Source organism: Durio zibethinus, chromosome 15 (assembly GCF_047325235.1).
Source record: "Durio zibethinus cultivar Kanyao isolate XHJ-2024 chromosome 15, ASM4732523v1, whole genome shotgun sequence".
In the NCBI taxonomy this organism is placed as follows: Eukaryota; Viridiplantae; Streptophyta; class Magnoliopsida; order Malvales; family Malvaceae; genus Durio; species Durio zibethinus.
This window is the reverse complement of record NC_143176.1, coordinates 21,632,890-21,647,202: the sequence shown is the minus strand read 5'-3', so window position 1 is coordinate 21,647,202 and position 14,313 is coordinate 21,632,890. Positions and strand designations below refer to the sequence as shown.

The 14,313-nt window shown below is 36.4% G+C and overlaps 4 protein-coding genes and 1 pseudogene across 6 annotated transcripts; 2 read left to right on the top strand and 3 right to left on the bottom strand.

The window, feature by feature from the left end:
* Positions 1-1,136: 1,136 nt before the first annotated feature.
* LOC111302137 (UDP-glucose iridoid glucosyltransferase-like) lies at positions 1,137-2,961 on the top strand. The gene is made up of 2 exons (XM_022898077.2): positions 1,137-1,703; positions 1,993-2,961. Exons 1-2 carry the CDS (start codon positions 1,220-1,222, stop codon positions 2,868-2,870), a joined length of 1,362 nt encoding a protein of 453 aa, XP_022753812.2. The 5' UTR covers positions 1,137-1,219; the 3' UTR covers positions 2,871-2,961.
* A 1,286-nt stretch (positions 2,962-4,247) lies between these two features.
* LOC111301354 (UDP-glucose iridoid glucosyltransferase-like) lies at positions 4,248-6,430 on the top strand. Of its 3 annotated transcripts, XM_022896953.2 has the most exons (3): positions 4,248-4,352; positions 4,461-4,998; positions 5,340-6,430. In XM_022896953.2, the coding sequence occupies exons 2-3, from the start codon at positions 4,518-4,520 to the stop codon at positions 6,227-6,229; spliced, it is 1,371 nt and encodes a 456-aa protein (XP_022752688.1). In that variant the 5' UTR covers positions 4,248-4,352; positions 4,461-4,517; the 3' UTR covers positions 6,230-6,430. The 3 variants fall into 3 exon arrangements, with proteins under 3 accessions (XP_022752688.1, XP_022752687.1, XP_022752689.1); XM_022896952.2 differs by lacking the exon at positions 4,248-4,352 and having other exon boundaries at positions 4,371-4,998; XM_022896954.2 differs by lacking the exon at positions 4,248-4,352 and having other exon boundaries at positions 4,385-4,980.
* Positions 6,431-7,378: 948 nt separating this feature from the next.
* On the bottom strand, positions 7,379-8,219 carry LOC111301350 (18.2 kDa class I heat shock protein-like). The gene has a single exon (XM_022896949.2). The coding sequence runs from the start codon at positions 8,073-8,075 to the stop codon at positions 7,605-7,607; it is 471 nt and encodes a 156-aa protein (XP_022752684.2). The 5' UTR covers positions 8,076-8,219; the 3' UTR covers positions 7,379-7,604.
* A 1,483-nt stretch (positions 8,220-9,702) lies between these two features.
* On the bottom strand, positions 9,703-10,470 carry LOC111301353 (17.3 kDa class I heat shock protein-like). The gene has a single exon (XM_022896951.2). The coding sequence runs from the start codon at positions 10,366-10,368 to the stop codon at positions 9,916-9,918; it is 453 nt and encodes a 150-aa protein (XP_022752686.1). The 5' UTR covers positions 10,369-10,470; the 3' UTR covers positions 9,703-9,915.
* A 1,708-nt stretch (positions 10,471-12,178) lies between these two features.
* On the bottom strand, positions 12,179-12,931 carry LOC111302465 (18.5 kDa class I heat shock protein-like; annotated as a pseudogene).
* Between the last annotated feature and the right edge of the window lie 1,382 nt (positions 12,932-14,313).

The window sequence follows — 14,313 nt, the reverse complement described above, 5'->3', positions numbered from 1 at the left end:
AACAGAGACAATTGGAGGACTTGAAGCCCAATGAAAACTGAAATGGAAGTTTGGATCTAGCCTAACTGAAATTATTGCCAAATTAAAATACAACAGAATGTATTCATGAAAATAGTTGATACACATTATCTCTCTCATATGAAATCTATCTACTGAATTGATTGAAGAAAACGTTCTGGCATGCCTAGAACATTATGGATTTTCCAGTCGTACATTTGCTTGCTTGATTTATCAAAAGCCAAAAGGTAATTACTTTATGAGGTTTTGCTGGTATTTGTATGCTTACTGATCAAAGAATAATTTTTCTGATACAAAAAATTTATGTATTCATTTATAAGTTGTCGAATTATGTCACATGGAAGAACCAACTTTGCCCAAGTGTTGAAGGGGTTAAAAGTACCACTTGTTTGTTTTTCGTTAGAGAATTCGAAGCAAAAGAAGAGTGTTTAGAGGAAGAAGCTACATAGATTTTCTTTCACTAGTTGAGCCACATTTCATTGGCCTTAGAAGAGGGAGATCTAAGGTTTATGACTTGATTCCTTGTTGATGTTTGATTCGAAAGAAAAGATTTGATTCAAAATCTTGATATCTTTTCAAATATTTTAAACTATTAAATCAATTTTTTTATTATTTTTATAGTATGAAATGTGTTCTTTCCAATGATCAAAGTGTTTTGAACAGATTCTTTATATTATAAGAGAATCAAGGCTTTAAAGTAGGTCATGATTCTCGAAAACCCAAAAGTTTTGGATTTTCAGTGATTTTTTGTGAAATTTGGCCACCGAAAAATGATATTTCTACCATCTTTGTTCCGGAGCCAAATTTGGGTCTTGAAGTGTGAGGTGTAGGGACTAGGGATCGTTTTGGAACAAATTAATACATATAAAAATAACTTCTTTACAAATATATATCGTATAACTTTTTAAAATTTTATTAATTAAAAAAAGAAAAATGACGAATAGAACGGAGACACGTGGCAACTGAAAAATCACATGCGCTGCTCGTACATCTTCCCTTAAAGAGAAAAAAATAAAAATAAAAAAAAGGTCAATGGAGTATTGACACGTGGACCGCTGTGGACATGTTCACCGTAGATCTGAAGCATTTATATAAAGGATTCTATACTTTTCTCAACTTTGTTTATTATTTCAGCCCCTCTTATTGTAAGTTTGTTGCCTTCCCCTCTAAATGCAAATATCCCACCATCGACTTTACCAAAATGTCGGAAGAAACAGAGAAAGCAATGGAGAAACTACAGAAGTCTGGTCATTTGGTGCTTGTTATGTTCCCATTTCAAGGCCACATAACTCCCATGCTTCAGCTAGCTGCTATCTTACACTCACAAGGTTTCTCAATTACTATAGTTCACACTGAAGTGAACTCTCCTAACCCTTCAAACCACCCCGAATTCACCTTCATCCCGATACCAGATAAGCTAACCGAATCTGAAATCTCAGATAGAGATCTTGCAAATTTTGCGCTGCGTGTCAACAACAACTGTGCAGCACCATTTCAGGAATGCATGAAAAGGATAATGCATCAGAAAGATTCGCATGATCATATTTCCAGCATCCTCTATGATACATTCATGTACTGTGCTCAAACTGTTGCTGATGACCTGAGCCTGCCTGGAATATCTGTGCGTACAAGTGTAGCTGCATCATTGTTGCTCTATCCTGTGCTTCCTCATCTTGATCGGAAAGGTATACTTGTTTTCATGTGTCACTAAGTGCATCAATTTCTATACATGATTATCAGTTGGAAATTAGAATTTATATAATTTTGCCGAAGAATTCCTTGGAATAATTTCTATAACGTTATTATAACAAAAGCCTGAAGGCATCACAAGAACTTTCTGTCTGGCAATAACCTTGCACTCTATGGCAAAATCATAACCAATTTCAACGACAAAGCAATTATACATAATTTTTGTCTGCAATCATGATAAACTATTCAATCCACTGATCCTAAACTCTTTAAATTTGCGTTAAGATTCTTTTTCTGCAAACGAAGTGCCAGAGTTTCAATCCCTTCAGCTTCAACAAAATCGCGCATTACTATCGCAGAATTCAACAGATGCGGTGACAGAGGTGAGAGTTGCATTCACGAACGGGGTGAAGAGCTCATCAGCTATAATTGTGAACACAATGGACTTCCTTGAACAAGCAGTACTGTCAAAGATCAAAGAATACTTCCCTGCTCCAATTTTCACCGTAGGGCCATTCCACAAATTAGCTCAAACCATTTGCAGCTCATTACGGACGGAGGATGCTAACTGCATCTCTTGGCTTAACAAACAGGCCCCGAAATCTGTCATCTATGTAAGCTTTGGTAGCTTGGCCAGCATCGATGAGCAAGAACTAATTGAGACAGCTTGGGGCCTAGCTGACAGTAAACAACCCTTCTTGTGGGTGGTTAGACCTGGTTTGATTCGTGGCTCAGAATGGATTGAGTCATTGCCAAATGGGTTGCAGGAGAGTGTGGGAGAAAGAGGTTACATTTCGAAATGGGTGCCTCAAAAGGAAGTGTTGGCGCATGCTGCAGTGGGTGGATTTTGGAGTCACTGTGGATGGAATTCAACCATTGAGAGCATCTGTGAAGGGGTACCAATGCTATGCAAGCCTTTCTTTGGAGACCAATTCTTGAACTCAAACTACATCTGTCAAGTTTGGAAAATAGGCTTGAAATTGCAGGATACGTTGGAAAGAGGAAATATAGAAGCAGCTATAAAAAGACTAATGGTGGATATGGAGGGAGGGGAGATGAGAAAGAACGCTATGGATTTGAAGGAGAAAGCAGAGCTTCGTTTAAGCCAAGGCGGTTCTTCATGGAGCTCCTTGAACGAGTTCACAAAGCAGATTCTGCTGTAATTTTGATTAATTACATAGCTCATGCTTGGTTGTTTCTGCAGTTAATTGAGTATGGCTGCCTACTTTCAATAAATTATCAGTGTTTTCTGTATTCTTTTGATTTTCAGATGGTTGTTTTCACACATTTTATTTCATGCACACAAACACAAAAAAAAAAAAAAAATTGTATCAGGAGCAGAAAATAATTCAACCAGTCATTAATTTCGATCCATATTGAATGATTAGAGAATTTATTTTAGTGTCAGGTCCACATTCCGATATTGAAAAATGAAAATGGTGGCGCATGCTTGATTGAAACCATGCGTATGCAAAACCTACCCATGATTTATTGTTTGTTAGCCCTCATGGCTACTTTTTGGATATCAAAGAATTATTTCAATATATATTTAAATATTATTATCTCATCTGATACATCTTCTGTTTATCTCTTTGTTGAGTCTGACGCATCTGACACATTTTCAATAATACTTTTTATATTTTAGTAACTTTAGCATTTGAATGCGTTTCGAAATGTGTTCCTAACTGGTTTTTTTTGTTTTTTTAATTTTTTGACAAGTCACTTTAATTATTAAATTAATAGTGAAACCAATCTTTTTCCATCAAACCAAAGACAAGATGGCACTCTTTGTCATAAAATTTTCTTGTCTCCCTAGACCTATACAAATATTATTATGTTTATCATTATCATTTTCTGGGGAAGTGGATGGTACGGTGAGTTGCTTTGGCTTTTTTCTTTAAAATTTGAGGGTGAAAGAAATTTCACTTTGTTAAAACTCTTGAAAATAAAGAATCTCTTTATCGTAAATTTCACTTTTTAAAACTTTCGAAAATTATGAACCTCGTTTTCCGGTCATATAAAAAACTCTAATGGAACTTGTCAAGAAAAAGAAAAGTCAGCATAAATTATTAATACTATTCTTAGATTTATAATTTTTATATTTGTATAGTATTTATTTTTATTAATATATAACATACAAAAATTATTTTATTATAATTTATATTGATATATAAATATATTTTGAAGTTTTTATACATAATTTTATTAAAATTTTAAATTATATTATTTTTATATTTTTTATATGTATTTAAAACTATCAAATTTAATTATAATTTTCATTTTTAAAAAATCATATTTGTCTATGTGGCAAAACTTGCAAAACTCGAATCCAGGGGAAAATCTGAAGGAGGCAAGCCCTGCAAAAAAATTTTAATAATATTAATAAATAAAGTTCGGACCATTCTATACTTTTCTCAATTTGCATTATTATTTCAGTCTTTGTCATAGTTTGTTGACTTTGCGTCTAAATGCAAATTATCCCACCATCTTCTGCCGCTTTCTTGCAAGGGGTGAATTCCATTGGCATGGGAGTCTTTTTCCACTTTTTAAAACTATTTAAAATTAATCAAGAACCTCATTTCCAGTCAAAATAGAGAACTCAATAGAGAACTCAAATCGAACTTGTCAAGCAAAAGTGAATTGACGTAAGTCATTACCATGGCTTTTTTTTTAGCATCTTCTGCCAATTTCTTTGTAAAGGATGAATTCAATTGGCCTGAGAGTCTTTAATTTCTTTTTCTATTGAGTTGCAGGCGCGATACAGCAGAGCCAAGAGACTTGCAACGCTGAATCAACAGGGAGAGCAATTGATGGAGAAAGAAGGAAAGAAGGCAGGCCGTTGGGTGCTTGTCCTATACCCATTTCAAGGCCACATAAACCCTATGCTCCAGCTAGCCACTATCTTACACTCGAAAGGCTTTTCAATCATTATAGTTCACCCTGAATTTAACTCTCCTAACCCTTCAAACCACCCTGAATTCACCTTCAGACCCATACCAGACAAGCTAAGTGAATCCAATGTCTCCCTTGGAGATTTTGCGAATCTCGTGTTGACTCTGAACAAACACTGCTTAGCTCCATTTCAGCAATGCATGAATCAAATATTGCATGAGAAAGATTCGACCGATCATGTTGCTGGTATCATCTATGACACACTAAGTTACTTTGCTCAATCTGTTGCTGATGATCTCAGGCTTCCTGGGATTAGTGTGCGTACTAGTGCTGCTGCCACGATGCTAGTTTTTGCTGTCTTTCCCAATCCTGATAAGGAAGGTTATACTTCTTTTCCAGGTTTGTTTGGATTAATTAACGTTTGTGCTTTTCGACTTGCCTTACTATCTGCTTCAAGCTGTTCTATGGTGATTACATGTTTCATTAGTAGTTAGATTCTATAGAATTATGCAGAAGAAATAGATTTTCTTCAGAATATCAGAAACCTGAAGGCATTATCCCAGGGACTTTTCTTTCAGTTTGAATGAATAATGCATAATAGGGGACAACTGACTATTCAACAATAAAATAGTGGCATGATTTTTTTTTTCCTTCTGCTGCCATAGTTAACGATTCAATGATCTCAAATCAATCTACTAATTGTTCTCAAATCTAATTCATTTATTCAATCTTTGTTACAGATTCTATTTCTGAAAACCAAACACTAGAGGTAGACCTTCAAATCCTTCAGCTTCAACAATTGCTTGCATCAATATTACGAAATCCAACAGATGCCATGTCAAAGTTGAGAACTGAGGTGATACATGCCACAAAGAGCTCATCAGCCATCATTGTGAACACAATGGACTTCCTAGAAGAAGCAGTATTGTCAAAGATCAAAGAATACTTCCCTTCTCCAATTTTCCCAGTAGGGCCGTTTCACAAATTAGCTGCAACCAGGTCCAGCTCATTACTCAAGGAAGAAACCAACTGCCTTTCTTGGCTTGATAAACAAGCCCTGAAATCTGTTCTCTACGTCAGTTTTGGTAGCATGGCTACCATAGATGAGCAAGAACTAATCGAGACAGCTTGGGGACTAGCAAACAGTGAGCTGCCATTCTTGTGGGTGATTAGGCCTGGTTTGGTTCGTGGGTCGGAATGGATTGAGTTATTGCCAAAGGATTTCCTAGATAGAGTTGGAGAAAGGGGTTGTATAGTGAAATGGGCACCTCAGAGAAAGGTGTTGGCGCATAGTGCAGTGGGTGGGTTTTGGAGCCATTGTGGATGGAATTCTACTCTTGAGAGTATTTCTGAAGGGGTACCAATGCTATGCAGGCCTTTTGTAGGAGACCAACTCTTGGACTCAAAGTACATATGTCATGTTTGGAAAGTAGGCCTGGAACTTGAGAATAATAATTTGGAAAGAGGGAAGATAGAAGAAGCTATAAAACGACTAATGTTGGATGTAGAAGGAGAGAACGTTAGAAAGAATGCCATGAATTTGAAGGAGAAAACAGAGCTTTCACTGACAGAGGGAGGTTCTTCCAGCAATTATTTGAACGATTTAGTAAAGCATATATCATCAAATTGATTACAAGAGATGAATTTAATCCCTTATGCTTTCTTTATTCCCATGTACCAAACAGAAATAATGGTTCTGAACTTCAATTGGCAGCTGTGCCACTTCTTTTCAAAGCTCGGTAGCATCTGTTTCCACTGTCCAAAAATAGTTACAACTCTATAATTGTTGCAAAGGTTTTATTTAGTGCAAGTTGTTTACTGTTTTAAAGCACTTTACGTAGTGGTTTTTCCTTGGCCTGAATAACACCATCTCACTTAACTGCAAAGAAGATTGAAGAGAAAACTAAAGGACGGTTACATTTACAAATTTACAATACTAATTTCAGAACGATGTTAGAATATATAGTAAAATAATATATAATTGAATCCAAAGAAAAACTATATGAAAACATTCAAGCCTTTAAGTTTTCAACTAGAAATCTCGATGGCTGACATCAGAACAGTAACAGTAAGAACTCCATTTTCAATGGGAGCTTTCACCTTATCCATCTTCACATATTAAATTATTGGAGATGCAGGCTTAATTGTGAAATGGGGCACCCCAAAAGGAAGTATAGGCCCATAAGGCCACAAGAGGTTTTTGGAGCAATTATGGCTGGAACTCAACCCTGGAAAGTATTTGTGCATGAGTTGCAATGTCAACCCTGTTTCGGGGATCAAAGTAGCTTTGGAAACGGATAATACCTTGGTAAGCATAGAGAAAGAAAAGGCCATAAGAAGGCTTACGCTAGATAAAGAAGGCCATGAGAAGGCTTTTTTCTATAATTTCATGAGTGAATTAAGAAAATGTGTCTTATCAACCTAAATGAATATCAAGCCATTAGTTGTTAAAATTCCTTCAAAGTTTCAACTATCTACATCCAATCAATGACTCACATGACCCTGCAAATGCTAAATGTTGTCATTGGCAAATGGCATATGCTTTAGCCCCAATTACGCTGAATTGAAGGAACTGGGAGCGCTGTCACTTGGTTTCAGCTTGCTATAACTCCAAAACCAAACACTCTGATTTTGGCCTCCTGCACATGTATATTTCATTTATGCCTATGGACATTATGACATGCAATTGTATGTATTGTCCAAATATAAAGTTTCTTGAAAGACTAACTGTTCCAAACAAAATCCACAATTTTAAAAACAGTGATGAAGGCTAAACATATGTACTAACAAGATTTCTTTCATTTTCTACATAGCAAAGCTCACAACCACACAAAGTTCATACAAAAACATAATAGTCACATTACACACAACCAGTACAATACTCTCATCTGGCAGAGATAAAGGCACTCGCTTCATAACTCACAAACATCTTTTTTCTCTTGAAGTAGCTATTTTGAGTAATCTGTCGCAGGAAACAGACGGCTTAAAAACTCAAGTTCAATTTTTTAACCAGAAATCTCTACAGCCTTGACATCAGGCTTTTTAACTTCCACTTTTCGAACAGTCACAGTAAGCACCCCATTTTCCATAGAAGCTTTGATCTGATCCATCTTGGCATTCTCCGGCAATCTGAACCTCCTCATGAACTTCCCACTGCTACGTTCCACGCGATGCCATTTGTCGTTCTTGTCTTCCTTCTCTATGTTCCTCTCTCCGCTTATCTGAAGCACCCTGTCATCTTCAACCTCAACTTTCACTTCTTCTTTCTTAAGCCCTGGAACATCAGCCTTGAACACGTGAGCTTCTTCGGTTTCCTTCCAGTCGATTCGGGTGTTGACAAAGGCTGAGGTTTCTGGAGTTTGTGTGGTCAATGAAGAAGAAGAGAAAGGGAAGTCCTTGAAAGGATCCCAAACATCAAGAGAGAAAGGATCAAAGACATTGCTGCGGCGGCCAAAGAAGCTTGGAATCAGAGACATTTTCAGGAATAGAAAACGAGATTACAAGAATATTTGGTAGTCGGGAAAATTGAGAGGGCTACCTTAATTTTTCTATGCTTTGCTTTGTTTGGCCGGGTATGTAGAGCACCCTGAAAGGTTTTTTTTATAGTCCTTAGGACGATTCTAGCATTCAGAAGATTTTTCTATTTTTTGGTTTAAATCATTTTCTAGTACATTGTCTAGGACACTCCGGAATATTCATATTCTACATGGGCTTTAAACAGAGATAATTGGAGGACTTGAAGCCCAATGAAAACTGAAGTGGAAGTTTGGATCTAGCCTAACTGAAATTATTGCCAAATTAAAATAGAGCAGAACGTATTCATGAAAATAGTTGATACACATTATCTCTCTCATATGAAATCTATCTACTGAATTGATTGAAGAAAACGTTCTGGCATGCCTAGAACATTATGAATTTTCCTCTTACATTTACTTGCTTGATTTATCAAAAGCCAAAAGGTAATTACTTTATGAGATTTTGCTGGTATTTGTATGCTTACTGATCAAAGAATAATTTTTCTGATATAAAAAATTTATGTATTCATTTATAAGTTGTCGAATTATGTCATGTGGAAGAACCAACTTATGCCCAAGTGTTGAAGGGGTTAAAAGTACCACTTGTTTGTTTTTCGTTAGAGAATTCGGAGCAAAAGAAGAGTGGTTAGAGGAGAGGTTAGAGGAAGAAGCTACATAGATTTTCTTCCACTAGTTGAGCCACATTTCATTGGCCTTAGAAGAGGGAGATCTAAGGTTTATATGTATGACTTGTTTCCTTGTTGATGTTATTGTTATTTTAGAGTGGGGGAAAAAAAGCCTTGTCATTTTGATGCAGAGATTCTTTGATGAAGCAAGGGCTACAGGAACAACTGTAGGATATCCTTGACTACTTTGTCAGAGCTTCAGATGCAAGCAGAGGTCATAGTCGGCTAACCAGTCTCACAAGTCACAAGCACCTTAAATGCTGCCCCAATCCATTCACGATGTACATGAAAATGTGCCAATGGCATGTTTCCATGGATTGTGTATGAATTACCGTCGCTCTTATAGGCATTTGACAATGTTATTATGATACTATGAATCTGTCCTATTGGACGCTGAAAAACTGAGAAAGAAAAAAAAAATTAAGATCATGGGCTATCTTCTTCACAGCTTATCAACATAGTTTCTAGAGACAAAATGAATCTCCAATCTATCTTTGAAACTGATAGTTCTCTTTCGGATTTCGAGGACCAAATCATGAAAGCAACTTCTTCAGAGTTCAGATACATCCCTTGCACTTATCAGTTCCAGTCCACACAAAGAAACATCCCTTGAACTTCTTGATTATTAACAATGTGCTCTAAATCAGGCACTTATTGCCCATATTAGCCAATTTTTGGTCCTGATTCAGTTGCTTCCAATTAATCATAAAATATCCTTTGTAGGTCATGTAAACAACATAACAATTTGCTAGTACCTTGATTTCTTAAATTTCTATCCTGGGTTTATGAACATTGATTCAATGTGCTTTCCCTTTGCTTCAGATTGAGACAGGACATTACCATAAAAAGATCATTAAACAACAGTTAATTGCTATGAAAAGATAGGTAGGCAGATCACACAATTAAGAACAACTCATAATTTCATTACCAAATTACATTCTTGCATCATTTTAACCACATTATAATACTAGCAAAAAAAAAAAAAAAACCCACATTTTAATTACATAATCGACTGAGACAACTTCCAATATTAACAGCGAACACCAATTTAACTCACGATAATCCCTTAAAACATTACTATTGCTAGGATTTTCTCATGTTCAGAACCTCAAACTTCAACCAGAAATCTGAATAGTCTTGATATCAGGCTTCTTCAATTCCGCCTTGGGAATAGTAACGGTGAGAACCCCATTTTCCATAGAAGCTTTAACTTGATCCATCTTCACATTCTCAGGCAACCTAAACCTCCTCGAGAACTTGCCACTGCTCCGCTCCACGCGATGCCACGTATCATTCTTCTCTTCCTTCTCAACATTCCTCTCCCCGCTGATTTGAAGCACCCTGTCATCTTCGATCTCCACTTTCACTTCCTCTTTCTTCAGTCCAGGAAGGTCGGCCTTGAACACATGCGCTTCCGGGGTCTCTTTCCAGTCAACACGAGTGCTGACGAAGGCGGAGTTTTCTTGGGAAAGTGATGGGAAATTCTTGAAGGGATCCCATACATCGACAGAGAATGGATCGAAATTGTTGCCTCGCCGGTTGCCGAAGAAACTTGGGATCAGAGACATTTTCTTTCTCAATTTCTTGGAATTGCTTCTAAGTTGATTGGGATTTTGAGAATCGAGTCAACTTCTTGTGTTTCCCTGTCTCTTTCTTCGCTTCTTGTATTTGGACTGGGTATTTAAGCGATTGAAAGGAAGATTCATGTACTTTCTGGGGCAAGCAATTTTGGGCCTCGATGGATGAAGTTTCTTGTAAACTCAAGGGACTTCCAGGCTTCTCCTGAGGAACCTGGATTTTCTTCCTCATTCGGCTCCCAAATGGGCCTCCCCTAGCCCATTTACTTCTGCCGGCATATTGCCAAGGTTTATAACTATAATTGTATTGCCTTTGTTGGGTAGTTGTATAATTTTTTTTAATTTTAAACATGAATCGATAATATTTATAAAAATAATTAAAAGATATAATTATAAATTAAAAAATTATTTACAGGATTTACAAATAAATATATATTTTTTGTATTAGAAATGTATATGAATTGTGATATAATAATTTTTTTTAATCAAGATGTAAAAGGAGAGAACATAATGAAGACTGACTGACAGTGAGAGGTTCTTCCTGCAATTATTTGAATGATTTAGTAAAGCATATATCATCAGATTAATTATAAGAGATGAAATTAATCCCTTATGCTTTCTTTATTCCCCATGTACCAAAAAGAAATAATGGTTCTGAACTTCAATTGGCAGCTGTGCCACTTCTTTTCAAAGCTTGGTAGCATCTCTTTCCACTGTGCAAAAATAGTTAACAACTCTATAATTGTTGCAAAGGTTTTATTAGTGCAAGTTCTCTACTGTTTTAAAGGACTTTACTTGGTGGTTTTTCCTTGGCCTGAATAACACCATCTCACTTGACTGTAAGGAAGATTGAAGAGAAAACTAAAGGAAGGTTACATTGACAAATTTACAATACTAATTTAAGAACAATGTTAGGACATATAGTGAAGCAATATATAATTGAATCCAAAGAAAAAATATATCGAAACATTCAAGCCTTCAAGTTTTCAACCTGAAATCTCGATGGCTTTGACATCAGGTTTCTTCACTTCCTTCTTAGGAACAGTAACAGTAATAACTCAATTTTCAATGGAAGCTTTCACCTTATCCATCTTCACATATCATTGCCTAAATATTTCAATGAAATTATTAGAGATGGAGGGTTAATCGTGAAGTGGGGCACCAAGAGGAAGTATCAGCTCATAAAGGCATACGAGGTTTTGGGAGCCATTATGGCTGGAACTCAATCCTGGAAAGTATTTGTGCATGAGTTGCAATGATATGTCAACCAAGTTTCGGGAATCAAAGGGTGGATGGAAAACTTGTGACCAATATATGGAAAGTACGTTTGGGAATGGTCAATAGCTTGGTAAGCATATAGATAGAAAAGTTCCATAAGAATGCTTATGCTAGATGAAGGCCATAAGAAGTCTTCTTTCTACAATTCCATGAGAGAATTAAGAAAATAAATGAATAAAGTCAAGCCATTCTTGGTTAAAATTCCTCTAAAGTTTCAACTATCTACATCTAATCAATATGACTCACATGACCCTGCAAATGCAAAATGTTGTCATTGGCAAATGGCATATGTTTTAGCCCCAATAGGCTGAATTGAGCGCTGTCATCTGGTATCGGCTTATTACTCTTAAACCAAACTCTGATTTTGGCCTTTGCCATAGATTGCAAGTTCACTAACATCAGAAAAATGTTAAGCCCAAGGAATTAGTCTTGACTTCTGAGTTTTTGTTCCTGCACGTGTATATTTCATTTATGCTTTTGCACATTATGACATGCAATTGTATATTTATCGTGCAAATGTAAGTTTCATGAATGAGTAACTATTCCATACAAAATCCACAATTTTGTAAACAGGGAAGAAAGCTAAGTATCAACAAAATTTTTTTTAGCTTCTACAAAGCAAAACTCAGAACCACGCAAACTTCATACGAAAACATTGTAGTACATGTATTTAATTGCACACAATGGGTACAATACTCTCATCTGGCAGAGAAAAAGGCACTCGCTTCATTACTCGCAAACATCTTTTTCTCTTGAAGTAGTTATTTTGAGTAATCTGTCGCAGGAAATAGACGGCTTAGAAACTCAAGTTCAATTTTTTAACCAGAAATCTCTACAGCCTTGACGTCAGCCTTTTTAACTTCCACCTTTGGATCAGTCACAGTAAGCACCCCATTTTCCATAGCTTTGATCTGATCCATCTTGGCATTCTCAGGCAACCTGAACCTTCTCATGAACTTCCCACTGCTGTGTTCCACGCGATGCCACTTGTCGTTCTTGTCTTCCTTCTCTATGTTCCTCTCTCCGCTTATCTGAAGCACCCTGTCATCTTCAACCTCAACTTTCACTTCTTCTTTCTTAAGCCCTGGCACATCAGCCTTGAACACGTGAGCTTCTGGGGTTTCCTTCCAGTCGATTCGGGTGTTGACAAATGCTGAAATTTCTGGAGTTAGTGTGGTGAATGAGAAAGAAGAGAAGGGAAGTCCTTGAAAGGATCCCAAACATCAAGAGAGAAAGGATCAAAGACATTGCTGCGACGGCCAAAGAAGCTTGAAATCAGACATTTTCAGGAATGGAAAACGAGATTAGAAGAATATTCTGTAGTAAGGAAAACGAGAGAGCTACCTTAATTCTATGCTTTGCTTTGTTTGTCTGGGTGTTGAGAGCACTCTGAAAGGTTTTTTTATAGTACTAGGGACGATTCTAGCATTCAGAAGATTTTTCTATTTTTTGGTTTAAATCATTTTCCAGTACATTGGACACTCCGGAATATTCATATTCTATATGGGCTTTAGACAGAGATAATTGGAGGACTTGAAGCCCAATGAAAACTGAAATGGAAGTTTGGATCTAGCCTAACTGAAATTATTGCCAAATTCAAAATACAAGAGAATGCATTCGTGAAAATAATTAATACATATTATCTATCTCATATGAAATCTATCTACTGAATTGATTAAATAAAACGTTTTGGCATGCCTAGAACATTATGGATTTTCCATGTCTTACATTTACTTGCTTGATTTATCAAAAGCCAAAAGGTAATTACTTTATGAGGTTTTGCTGGTATTTGCATGGTTATTGATCAAAGAATCCTTTTTTCTGATACAAAAAATTTATGTATTCATTTATAAGTTGTCGAATTATGTCATGTGGAAGAACCAACTTATGCCCAAGTGTTGAAGGGGTTAAAAGTACCACTTGTTTGTTTTTCGAAAGAGGATTTGGTGGAAAAGAAGAGAGGTTAGAGGAAGAAGCTACACAGATTTTCTTCCACTAATTGAGCCACATTTCATTGGCCTTAGAAGAGGGAGATCTAAGGTTTATATGTATGACTTGTTTCCTTGTTGATGTTATTGTTATTTTAGAGTGGGGGGAAAAAAGCCTTGTCATTTTGATGCAGAGATTCTTTGATGAAGCAAGGGCTACAGGAACAACTGTAGGATATCCTTGACTACTTTGTCAGAGCTTCATATGCAAGCAGAGGTCATAGTGGCCTAACCAGTCTCACAAGTCACAAGCACCTTAAATGCTGCCCCAATCCATTCACAATGTATCTGAAAATGTGCCAATGGCATGTTTCCATGGATTGTATATGAATTACTGTTGCTTATATAGGCATTTAACAATGTAATTATGATACTATGAATCTGTCCTATTGGAGGCTGAAAAACTGAAAAAGAAAAAAAAAATTAAGATCTTGGGCTATCTTCTTCACATCTTATCAACATAGTTTCCAGAGACAATATGAATCTCCAATCTATCTTTGCAACTGATAGTTCTCTTTCGGATTTCAAGGACCAAATCCTGAAAGCAACTTCTTCAGAGTTCAGATACATCCCTTGTACTTTTCAGTTCCAGTCCAAACAAAGATACATCCCTTGAACCTCTTGATTATTAACAGTGTGCTCCAAATCAGGTAATGATTGCCCATATTAG